Here is a 13166-nt window from a genome sequence, read left to right on the forward strand (position 1 = left end):
AGAGATAGGGCAGACTAGTTCTGGGGGCCTATCCCACCCCACCCCACCCCCCAAAAAAAAGGAAAAGAAAAAAAGATAGGCCAGAGTAGAACATGAGGGAGAGTAAAAGGGATATAGAAAAGGAGATGGGAGGAGGTCCAAAAATAAATGTCATCTATATAGACAGGTTTTTTTGTTTGTTTTTTGGTAACAGGGATTGAACCCAGGGTCACTCAACCACTGAGCCATATCCCCCATCCCTTTTTATTTTTTTATTTTGAGACAGGGTCTCACTAAATTATTTAGGGCCTTGCTAAGTTGCTGACTTTAAATTTGCGATCCTCCTGCCTCAGCCTTCTAAGCTGGCTTTCAATTTGTGATCCTCCTGCCCCGATCCTATCACTTATAATTTGAGGAAAAAGCTTTCTGAATTTCAGGTAACAAGTTAGAAACAAAATGCTATAAAGGAGACTGTTAGTATGCTCGGAATTACCTTCCTTTATTACATTTCCTAGTGCATTCCAAGATTAACAAAAGTGCTCTGGTTCAAATAGTATATTGAAAAATGGAACCTATGTGCCTAGGTAGGAAGGGGAGATGATTGCAAAAAAGCTAGCTGAGTAAGGCTCTTTAAAAATAGGAATAGAGGTGCTGGGGTTGTAGCTTAGTGGTAGAACGTTTGCCTAGCATGTATGAGGCACTGGGTTCGATCCTCAGCACCACATAAAAATAGTTATTGTGTCCATAAAGTATTTAAAATAGGAATAGAGCTAGATTTGTAGCTCAGTGGTAGAGAGAGCTTGCTTAGCAATTACAAGGCCATGGACTTAATCCACAGCACCTTAAAAGGATAAAAGAAACCATCCCAACAAAGAAATAGGGTAGTAGGGTATCTAAATATAAACTGGAAAAAGAAATCAGTATCTAAATACAATTGGTTTTATCTTAATGGAAATACCTAGTTCATACCAGGTATATAGAAGTAAGGTGAAAGTACATTTCTCAGCTAGCTAAAAATGGACCTATGCTGATATTAGATGGGATTTGAGGAGGTAAAAGGTTTTAAAATCCATTTCCTTAGCTGGCCTCTGAATCTAGTTCTTGAATTTATAATTTCTCATCTGTGTATATAGTGCATAACCTTATAAAATCTCTTGTCTGTGAATATGAATTCTTGCTACTTTTGAAACAGGATTGACATCAAAGACTTGCTGGCTATTTATTGTAATATAGGTATGTGATAAAAGAGGTAACTACAGCCAAGGCCTAGAAAGGTTGTTCTTATCATGGCTACTTACAGACCATTTTCCCCTTTCAAAAACGCCACCTTTTTCACTGGGCATGGTGGCACATGCCTGTAATTCCATTGATTTGAGAGGCTGAGGCAGGAGGCTCAAAGTTTGAGGCCAGCCTCAGTTACTTAGTAGACCCTGTCTTAAATAAAAAGGGCTAGGAATATGGCTTAGTGGTAAAGCACCCCTGTGTTCAATCCCCAGTACCAAAAGAAAAAAAGTTTCCACTTTTTCATGTCATTTTATCAGAATGTTCTTCCTTAATCACAGGTCTTAAGTAGCCACTGACCTTCAGCCCTTTATTCACACATTCTCACATCACCCCCGCCCCCTTTTTTCTTTTTTTTTTTTTTTTTTTTTTTTGGTTACCAAGAACTGAACCCAGGATTGTTTAACCACTGAGCCACATCCCCAACTCTCTTTTTATTTTTTATTTTGGGACAGAGTCTCACTAAGTTGCTTAGGGCCTCACTAAATTGCTAAGGCTGGCTTGAAATTGCAATCCTCCTGCCTCAGTCTCCTGAGTTGATGAAATTACAGGCATGCACCACCAAACCCAGCACTCTTTTTTTTTTAACACTGATTTTCATTTGTGTGTTTATCTCGAATTTGAATGTTAGTATCGTATAACCAAGGACCGTATTATTCACCACCAAAACCTAAGTTTTCAAGTTGTACTTAAAATATAATAGGCATTTTCTTTTATTGACTATATAAATAAAATAATCCACTAATATAATTTTCATCTGTATTATCATATATATTGAGAACATGAGCCCCAAAGGGAGTTTTTGACAGAATAAATTGCTATGAGGAGTAATGCCTCAGCCAACTTCACTGTTTGTAGCTGAGCTGTTGACCAGTGCAGAGAAGAGAGCTGAAATGCAGAAACAGATTGAAGAGATGGAGAAGAAGCTAAAAGAGATCCAAACTACTCAGCAAGAAAGAGCAGGTGATCAGGTAATATTCTTTTTTTAATACACAAAACTAATACTTTTTAAAATAAATTTAGCCTTTTATAAAATTTCCCCCCCAAAGTGCTATGGATTGGACCCAGGGCCTAGCATGTGCTAGACAAGTGCCCTACCACTGAGGTACATGTCCATCCTGAAATAAATCTAAACAATACAGAAATATAGAAGATTTTTAAGTCCTCCCTTCCCCTATTCAGTTTTTGGTGATTTCTTAGTTATTAGTAGCAGCAAAGTTGAGCAGGAAAGTAATTGAACAGGTGACTTCAAGTGGGATTTTTGACATGAAATAAATTATGTGACTTACATGCTAAATAATTATTTTGTTAATTTTGATTTTAGCTTTTTACTCCAGTCATGTTTCATTAAAATGGGGTTAACAAATTTAGTGTATTCTTGGCACTGCTCAGTTGAATGCAACAACACAAGTTTATACTGTAAACATAAATTATTGGAAAGAACTTTTGTGATACATTTCATGTGGTTAGTGGGTATCTATGGGAAGAGTGTGTAAAAATAATGTTGGACTAGAGCTTGGAAAAAGGTATTTTCTGGATGAGAGAGTTACTGATTTTTGTTTATTTTAATACAAATAGCAAGGAGATAAGGTACCTACAAAGAAGGAAGTCGAACTGAAAATTGCTTCCCAGTCTCAGGAAATACCAAGAATGGTTCTATGCAGTTCTGTTTGTCCTCAAAATTCTTGTCCTAGGTAAGACCATATTGGTGAAAGTAATAGTACTTATAGGAGAGCTCTTTTTGTTTTTCTTTTTCTTTTTCCTTTTCTTTTTGTGACACTGGGGTTTGAACCCAGGCTTTGCATATGCTAGACAAAACAATCTGCAACTAAGCTACACTCCTAGCCCCTAAGGGAGGATTAGAACCAACCTTTGACTCTCTAGTGACTTTAAGTCTCCTTAACTTACAGCTTTTGGGTCATGATTCCTGTAAGTTTGTCTCAACATAAGCTTTTGAGGCTGAGGGATGATTGGTACTAACTTGTTTCCACCGAAAAATACATGTTTCTTATAGAAACATAATTTTTTTTGATCACTCATTTCACCAACAAAAGAATTACTGCTAACACTGGTATGTCTCTCTTCATGTGCTTTATTTTTGTTTTATTTTATAAAAATAATAGCTATTTGTGATCTGCTTTACTATTAGTGTAACTTAACATCTATTATCAAGTATACTTTCATAACATTTCTAATGACTTCAAGAGAATTTGGATTGACAGTGGCAGAATTTTATCTATAGTGAAGAGGATCATATTTAATGGAAAAGCCTCAGACATTTAAAAAATTAAATAGTTCTTACTGTGGGTATTGAGCACATTTTTAAAACAAATTTCTTCATAGGGAAACTTCACTTGCAGAAAACATTTGGCAAGAACAACCTCATTCTAAAGGTGAGTTATATTTGACAGCCTCATGAAGATGTTGTTGATAACAAATAGATGATGTGAAAAAATGTAAATTTTTTAAAATTATGGTAAAGGAGTTGAAAGAAGGTAGAAGGAATAGAGTATTATTATTTTGAATCATAGAATTTGACAAATATAATTTTATATTAGTATAAAATAAGTTTCTGCTTAAGCTTAGTTCAGTATACACTAACTTATCAGTAGTACCTAGCAGCCAAGAGTGTAAGGACAGTGTTTTTTGGGAGGAAAAAAAGTTTAAGACTATTTCATAATCAAATTGGTTCTCTTTTCTATTTAGAAACATGTTAAATATGGTAGCAACATGAATATCCATTTGTGAGTAGTTTTACAAAAAATAAAAAGTAAACAAAATCTAATTGAACCTCTAATTCTAACCACCAATTTATAGGAAATACAAAGCATAGAGGAACATGTTAAGTAACAGAGTGAAATATAATTTGCAAAATCCAGCATTATGTGGCAAACAAGCCAATTTATTCAACAAAAAAAGAATCCTATATAATAAATGAGATTTTAGAGGCACTAGTCATAGTTTATGAATCTTAATCTGCATTCTCAATTTAAACACATTTAAAAATTTTTTAAAAATTTAAAATTTTAATGGATAAAATATAGATTTTCTAACTAGATATTGAATATTCAAAAATTATTATATAATTAGCATATCTTGAGATTAGGCTTTTTTTTTTAAGAGTCTTTTTTAGAAAAACTGTACTGTAATGATTTACGTATGAAATGATATGATGTCTTGGATTTGCTTCAAAATCATCCTGTTGGGAAATAGATGAATCAAGATCATCTGTATCTTGATAATAAATTATTAAATGATCTTCACTTTTATATGATTAAAGTTTAACAACACAAAATATTAATTCAGCTAGTTGTCTTGAAGAGTAAAGCATTTACTCCTAAGAGTATATATCTAGTCTCTTTTTCTATAGGTCCCAGTATACCTTTCTCCATTTTTGACGAGTTTCCTCTTTCAGAAAAAAAGAATGAAAGGTTTGTTGCTTTTTGTTGTTGTTTTTAGCTTAAGCTTTTTGTTATTGTAAATGAGAATGGATTAGTGGTTACTGTTGTCTGTGTAAACAAAACAAAACAAAAAATTGTTAAACGGAGTATGTCTTTTTCTAGTGTTCCTGAAGATCCCCCACTGGGCTTAGCCCAGCGAAGACCCCTCGCAAATCTCAAAACATCAGAAAGCATCACCTTAAATGAGGATGTCTCTCCAGATGTTTGTGTAAGAAGTATTCCTCAGTTAATATAAATGAACTGGTGGATTGTTTCATTCAAATATTTCAAAAGTTTGGGTTAAATTTAAAATCACTAGCTTGAACTAAGTACATAAAAAGATGCTGAGCATCATTAGTCCCAGGGAAATGCAAATCAAAACCACAGTGAGGAACTATTAAACACTCACTAAGATGGCTATAATTAAAAAACAAAAACAGATAATAAAAGTGTTCTGGAGCAAGGATGTATAGAAATCAGAACCTTCATATGTTGTTGGTGGGAATGGAAAACTGGCAGTTCCTCAAAATGATAAACAGTTAACCATAAGACCCAGCAACTCCCCTCCTAAATACATATCCATGAAAATAAAAAATGTATGTTGACACAAAAAACTTGTACACAAATGTTCATAGAAACATTACTCATGATAGTAGAAACAGCTTAAATGTCCATTAATTGATGAATGAATAAACAATATATACAGTGAAATACTATTTGCTAATAAAAGGTAATGGTGTACTGATACATATCACAAGAAGGATGAACTTTGAAAACATGGTTGGTGGATTCCTGTAATCCCAGAGGCTCAGGAGGCTGAGGCAGGAGGATCACAGGTTCGAAGCTAGCCTCAGCAGCTTATCAAAGCTCTAAGCAACCCAATAAAAAATAAAAAGGGCTGGGGATGTGACTGAGTGGTTAAGCACCCTTGGGTTCAATCCCTGTTACCAAACAAAACAAAACAAAAAAACATATGCTAAAGGAAATCAGGCATAAAGAAAACCACATATTAAATGATTATGTTTACATGAAATGTCTAGAATAGGTAAAAGTAGATTGGGGATTTTTAGGGAATTAGAGAGAGGGTGATAGTGACTGTTAATAGATACGGGGTTTCTTTTTGAGGGATGAAAATGTTCTGGAGTTAGATGGTGGTGATGGTTATACAACCTGTCAGTATAGTAAAACCTTTGAAATATATACTATAAAAGGGTGAGTTTTCTGGATGTGAATTATATCCCAAATTTTTAAAGGGGGAAAATTTAATTGGTTTGAGAGCCTTTTTATACTTTTAATTTTTTTATCCAACATAGCAAAGGATGTTTGTTCTTTTTTATATAAAATGAGCTGGGCACTGTGGCACCTGCCTGTAATTCCAGTAATCTGGGAAGCTGAGGCAGGAATATCTCAAGTTCAAGGGCAACCTCAGCAACTTAGCAAGACCCTGTCTCAAAAAGAAGCTGGGTTGTAGCTCAATGGTAAAGCACCTCTGGGTTCAATTCCCAGAACTGAAAGTAAAACAAAGTGCCTTTTATGGCAATGGAAAAGTTATGTAGGCCAGTCGTTTCGCTTTTGTAATATTTATGGGCTTATGACATATTCTTGGGGTAAAAAGACCTTTTTGGGGTTGGGGATGTGGCTCTGGGCACTTGCTTAGTGTGTGTGAGGCACTTGGTTCAATCCTCAGCACCACATAAAAATAAAAGTATTGTGTCCTTAAAAGAAAAAAAAAAAAAAAAGACTCTGTAAATCAAAGTAAATAATTGGCATTTCAGTGCTATTTTAAGGAAGAAAACTAATCCTCTTCAAACCAGCATCTGGAAACTTGTTATAAGCTTGAAGGGAATTGAATATGTTTAATCTGAAGACTTTTACTAGGAGATGTTATCAGTAGCTTTAGTGATTTAAAGCAGTATATTGTGTATAGCCAAGAGAATGAAACACTTGGAGAATTTTTTTAAGCATGTTTTTATTTACTTCTATACTGAAGTATATTTTATACCCAGTTAAAGTGCATAAATATTAATTGTCCAGCTAGATGAATTTTTATACCCAAGATATAGAATATTTTCAGCAATACAGAAAAGCCTAGGGAGATTTTATGACAAAAGATATTCAGGGTCCCATTTCAACTATCTGAAATTGAAATTTCCAGGAAAGAAGTCTAAGCATGTATATTTCTGTATTTAAATACTTTCCCAGATAATTCTTAAACAGTTCCTTGACTGCTGTGACTGCTATGAAAGAGACAATGATGCCAGAGAGTAATTAATTATATACTGTATACTGGAGAATATCACTGGAGAATGTGATGGTTGAACTGGATTTAGGGTCAGTGGTTCTAGCATCAACTGTTCAGGATAGATTGAATTATTAAAGGAGTTCAAAAAAGAAAAAAAGAAAAAAATTAAAAAAAAAAAAAAAGAGTCCAACAGTCTTCATCTTGCTTTTCTGTCTTACAGTCTTGTACTTGAATTTTTTTAATAGGTACCTACCAGAAGTTTTATTCCCTTAAACAGTCATACTTAAAATGTCTAACAGGATTAAGTAGTATTTGCATAAAATATATCTTTAGACTATAGACATCTATTTTGCCTCTAATTTCTCCCCCCCCCCCCCCGGGGGAGAGGGGCAGTGCTAGGTTTGAACTGAGGGTCCCTCCAACACAGAGCCACATCCCCAGCCCTATTTTGTATTTTATTTAGGGACAGGGTCTTACTGAGTTGCTTAGCACCTTGCTTTTGCTGAGACTGGCTTTGAACTTGAAATTCTCCTGTCTCAGCCTCCTGAGCCGCTGGAATTACAGGTGTGCGCCACCGTGCCCTGCTTCAAGATGTATCTTCTACCTCTACTTAACTTCAAGTTAGAAATTCAAAGTATATGTCAAATTGGTAATGATGTAGAAAATTAGGGCTGGGGATATAGCTTAGGTGGTAGAGTGCTTGCCTCACAAGCACAAGGCCCTGGGTTCAATTCCCAGCACCACAAAAAAAAAAAAAGTGAAAATTAATATCTACTATCCACAAGGGTTAAACAAAATAGGTACTTTTTATATATGGTAGATAAATATATAAAGTAGTATAATCTCTCTCAGGACAGCTAAACAATATGTGTAAAGAACCTTAAGTGTTTATAAACACTAATTCTTTTAGGATCTACTAATTCTTTTAGGAATCAATCCTAGGAATATTAAGACATTTATAAAGATTTATGTATAGGAATATTTGAAAATAGTTTTATACTAGTTGAAAATAGGGAATAACCTGAAGGCCTCAGTTAATTTCTAATAGTCCTACAGTGTGACCATCATGTTTTTAAAGAATTTTTAATAGCATAGAAAAAAATGCAAATAATTCTGAGACAGAACAATGCATAATAGTATATATACTATAATTTTTTTTACAACTCCTTTTGTAAATGCAAAGAATATGCTTCTGGATATACACTACTTGATATGTATGGTAATAGTGGTTGCCTCTAGAGAATGGGAATAGGTTGGACAGGTGGTTGCATGTAGGAGGGAGACTTTTTCCATTCAATATCCTTTTAAACTAGTTGCTATTTAAAACCACATGTTTGAAAAGACAAAGGTGTATTTAATTGTATATAAAATATTAGATTTGAATAATATATTTCTGGTGATTCATTATGATACTTTGTTTTTCATATTTTCTCTATCAAAATCATGAATTACCTTTCAGAAATAAAAATTAAATACTTGGCATAGAGGAAGACAATGTTTGCTCTCTTAACAACTAGGAGGACAGCAGAATATTTCTACGTGAATGACAGAAGAAAAACTATTAGTGCTTTTATTAAGTGAAATTTGTTGGGAGAAAAATGCCAATATTTTTTCTTATATGGAGAATCCTCACAGTGTATTTTTTTGATTAAGTATAATTTTTTTGTTTGTGATTCAAAATCATTTTCCTCAAAAGCCATCATATGCTTTTATTGTCTTTACATAGAATCCTGATATGCTACTTGTATATCTTTTGTCGATAATCGTTGGCCATTTTTATGTTTGTTGAAATATTTCAGCTAAACTATATGGTTTTTATTTCAGGATGAACTTACCGGAATTGAGCCCTTGAGTGAAGATGCCATTATCACAGGTTTCAGGAATGTAACTCTTTGCCCTAACCCAGAAGATACTTGTGACTTTGCTAGAGCTGCTCATTTTGCATCTACTCCTTTTCATGAGATAATGTCTTTGAAGGATCTCCCTTCTGATCCTGAGAGACTCTTGCAGGAAGAGGATCTAGATGCAAAGACTTCTGAAGAGCAGCAGACTGCATGCGGTACCCATCTACAATCAAACCCTCAGCATCAAGAAGCTGAGGTGATTGGTGATTATGGGTTTTACAAACCAGAATGTTTGCTTTCTTATTCTATGAGTGCTTGTCAGTTACAGTGATGAATATCATACTCTTACTATCTGCCAGGTACTTAATTGCCAAATGCTTTATATGAGAGTAAGTCTCTCTAGATAAATTGTCAACTTAGTGATTAGTTTGGATATGAGGGTTAAAGAAGTAAATTTTGATATTATGAGACTAAAAGATTTAGGAGGATTAAGGTACCTTTGGGGAAACTCAACAATTTATGTATATGATTAAAAAAGAGGAGACATTTAATTTTTTCTTAATTGAATTTAAAATAATGATAGAATAATGTCGATTTCAGATAGTCAACTAGAGATGTTTTAAAAGAAAAAGGTTGTTGTTTTGTTTTGTTCTTGTGTTTTGGTACTAGGGTTTGAACCCAGGGGCACTTAACTAAGGCACATCCTCTATCCTTTTTTTATTTTTTTATTTGAGACAGTTTTACTAAGTTGCTTAGAAACTCACTAAGTTGCTGAGGCTGACCTGTTTTTCTACCTTTTTGTGTCTAACTACAAAAGCCATATTTGTTCTTTTGCATCACACCACTCCTTTAAGAAATTACATACATGATATTAGTTCACATCAGAATTGTATTGATTCTGTAGGTGTCTGACTGGGACTTCAAATTTTTCATGTTTTGGTTTGAACATCAGGTTGTCAGTTAATGGCAACCAGTTAATAAAAACTTTCCCCAAGTCTATATGGAAATAGATTAGATACAGGTAGGTACCTCTTAACCAGAAATATTGTTTAAATTGTAAATGTCATTCTTTCACATGCTCTCTTAAATAGGAGTCAAATTTGGCCCTGTGTCTGTGTCCTGGAGATTGGCTCTCTGAGTGTAGGCTGGTGGTGCTGACCACTTTGCAAGAACCCTCTGACTTACTGGACTAATACTGTTTTCTTGGGGGTTTTTTGTTAGTTTGTTTTGTTCTTTTTAGATATACATAACCGTATATTTTGAGATGAGGCTGACTTTGAACTTGTGATCTCCTGCCTCAGCTTCCTGGGCTGCTGTGATTTTAGGCATGTACCACTATGCCCATCAAGAAAAAGTATTTTTTGATAGGTAAAATGAATTGGGGAGTAGGTATGAGAGAATAGTGCACAGAGCTAGGGACTGAGCCTTATGATCCATCTGTCTTTAAAAGTCAGCTAATTTAGACAAATGAATTCCAGCTTTAGGAATATTCTTAAATTTGCCAATCTATGCTTTTAAAACTGCATTTTCAGACTTTTCCCCTGACAGATTTTAATCATATTTGCAATCATGTGTTCATATTGTGTGAATTGAGTTTCCTTTTTCTTTTCCTGACCTCCTCTTATTAAAAACTAAAGAGAAGGGATGAAGGGGAATAAAGTTAGTGTCAGTATTGGTCAATATTTCTCAGTAGTATAGTATAGAAGTAGAATAGACTCTTTAATTTTTTAAATTTGTTTTAATTAGTTATATATGACAGTAGGATGTACTTTGATACATCATGTAATGGAGTATAATTGCTCATTCTTCTGCTTATACATGATGTAGAATCCTACTGGTCGAAAAGTTATGTATGTACATAGGGTAATAATGTCTGATTCATTCTACTCTCCTTCCAGTCCCCATACATGCTGCCTCCCTTCAATCCCCTCTTATAGAACAAACTCTTAACTATAGATTTTGGTAAATAAAGTATAAATCCAGAAATGTAATCCTGGGCCTTGCTTATCAACTAGGTGAAAGGAAGTTACCTAGATTCTGATTATGCATCTTTTTAAAAAAATTTTGAGAGAATAATGGACTTTAAAAATGGGACTAACCGGACTGGGATTATGGCTCAGTGGTAGAACTCTTCTTGCCTAGCATGAGTGAGGCACTGGTTCAATTCTAGGCACTGTATACAAATAAATAAAGATTCATGAACCACTAATAAAAATATTTCTTAAAAAATGGGACTAACAAAATTATAACATTATAAATCATTTTAGTTGATCAGAAATAGGTAGAACAGAATCAACAAAAGTAAGTTGGTATATATTATACCTAAGAGAATTGGTATCAACCAAATCACTTGTGATTCTTTCAGTCCAATTATTGAAGATAGTCGTGAAGTCACTCATTCCTCTGGCTTCTCTGGATCTTCTGCCTCAGTTACAAGCATCTCCTCTATCAAAAGTCTTCCAATTCCTGAGAAACTGGAACTTACTAGTGAGACTACAGGTAGTATCATATAATTTTATGAACAAATGTCCAGATCTATGTCTAATGAACACTTATTTTTCTTAGCAAACTGAACTGGACTTTCTTCTCTAGAGAAGTTGCTATTAATTGTGATATTTCTAGAATAAACACTAACTGAACAGTTCCATAAAGATCGAAGGAAAATGAATACAGTCAGATTGGCAGTATTGATTTTATAATGTTTTTCCCCCTCCTCTGTTATAATATCCGTTTTAAGCATTAGATATTTTAGGTGATTTTTTCAACTTTTTCTTGCCACAGAAAACCCTGTTCAGTCACCCTGGTGTTCTCAGTATCGAAGACAACTACTAAAATCCCTACCAGAGTTAAGTGCTTTTGCAGAGTTTTTTGTAGAAGACAGACCAATGCCTAAGTTGGAAATAGAGAAGGAAATTGAATTAGGTAAGTATCATTGAATGCATATTTTTTGCATATGACAGTATACAAATAAGTGATTATTTGTAGCTGACCTTGATGCTTGAGTACTATAAATGTTCCTATATTAAAAGAAATAGTATTATAGATGTTGTCACATTACACAGTAATTTTTAAATGGAATTAATCCTTCTCAACAGGTAATGAGGATTACTGTATTAAACAAGAATACCTAATATGTGAAGATTATAAGTTATTCTGGGTGGTGCCAAGAAACTCTGCAGAGCTAACCATAATAAAGGTGGGACTGATTCTTGTAATTTCTGTTATCTTGCAGATAATGTAGGTTAAAGCAATAACTCTGTCCCCATAGTACATTCGAATCTTTCTTATAGTCTTGGGTTTCTTACTGGAAAATCAGTGAGTCATTAAGAATTCAATCACCATTATGGACCAGGATCAGATACTAGAAATGAGAGACTATGTATAAATCTCTCATGTGTCCAAACGTGTAAGAATCTCTCAATTTTATCTTTTTGAGGAAATCTATCCTGAAATTTTTTTACCTTTTCTAATCTGGACACATAACAGAATCACCTTAATTTTCATTCACTACCATCCTAGGTAGTCATATTACCTTTTTCTTATATTGGATACCCAGTTTCTTAGATCCTGCTTTTTATTCTTAGTTAACTATATTTTGGAGGAGCTTATCCTTTAATATCTTCCTGAATAAGATGATTATACAGTTTTTGAAACCTTATGTTAGGAATTCCTTAATTAGCCTCTTTCCTCCTTGACTGATAATTTGGCCAGATGTTGAATCCTATGTTAAAAATTTTTTTCCTCTCAAAATTTTGAAAAAGAGCTCCATAATCTTTTGGCATCTAGCCTAGCTTAGAAGTCTTTTGCTCATCTACACTCTTGAAGTTTTGTGTGAAACTAATTTTCCCCTCTCTCTGGATCCTGATAGAATCTTACGTTTTTCTCCAGTATTCTGAAATGTCAAAATTACATACTTTGGTATAAGCTCTTGTCACCTATGCACTAGACACTCAGTGGCCATTTCAATCTGAAAATTCCTTCAGTTCTGAGAAATTTTCTTCAATGAAAAAAAAAATTATTTCTTCCCCTCATTCTCTGTTCTCTCAATGTAGAGAAATAAAAGAACTTTCAGTAATTTCTTTTATAAGGATATAGAGTCTCCTGTATAGGACCTCTAAAAAAATTTTCTTTTTCCCTCCTATTTTCTATCTCTCTATCCTTTGGCTTTACTTTTTTATTTGGTAACAGCGGCTGAACTCATGCTTAATCACTGAACTACATTCCCAGTCCTTTCTATTATTTGTTTGTTTATTTTGAGACAAGACTTCTGCTTAGTTACTTAGGGGCTCACCAAGTTGCTGAGGCTGGCTTTGAACTTGCAATCCTCCTGTCTCAGCCTCCTGATTCACTGGGATTACAGGCATGCCCCATCACTCCTGG

At 34.1% G+C, this 13166-nt stretch overlaps 1 protein-coding gene across 1 annotated transcript in view; it reads left to right on the forward strand.

The window, feature by feature from the left end:
- Positions 1-13166, forward strand: part of BUB1B (BUB1 mitotic checkpoint serine/threonine kinase B) — a 73473-nt gene that overhangs the window by 44801 nt on the left and 15506 nt on the right. The window contains 10 exon segments of the mRNA XM_079125970.1: positions 2119-2231; positions 2839-2954; positions 3604-3653; positions 4631-4691; positions 4824-4929; positions 8767-9006; positions 9008-9042; positions 11152-11285; positions 11568-11708; positions 11882-11982. Of these exon segments, the coding sequence (XP_078982096.1) occupies positions 2119-2231; positions 2839-2954; positions 3604-3653; positions 4631-4691; positions 4824-4929; positions 8767-9006; positions 9008-9042; positions 11152-11285; positions 11568-11708; positions 11882-11982 (1097 nt within the window).

The sequence above is a fragment of the Sciurus vulgaris genome (assembly GCF_902686455.1).
Source record: "Sciurus vulgaris genome assembly, chromosome: 2".
NCBI classification, from domain to species: domain Eukaryota; kingdom Metazoa; phylum Chordata; class Mammalia; order Rodentia; family Sciuridae; genus Sciurus; species Sciurus vulgaris.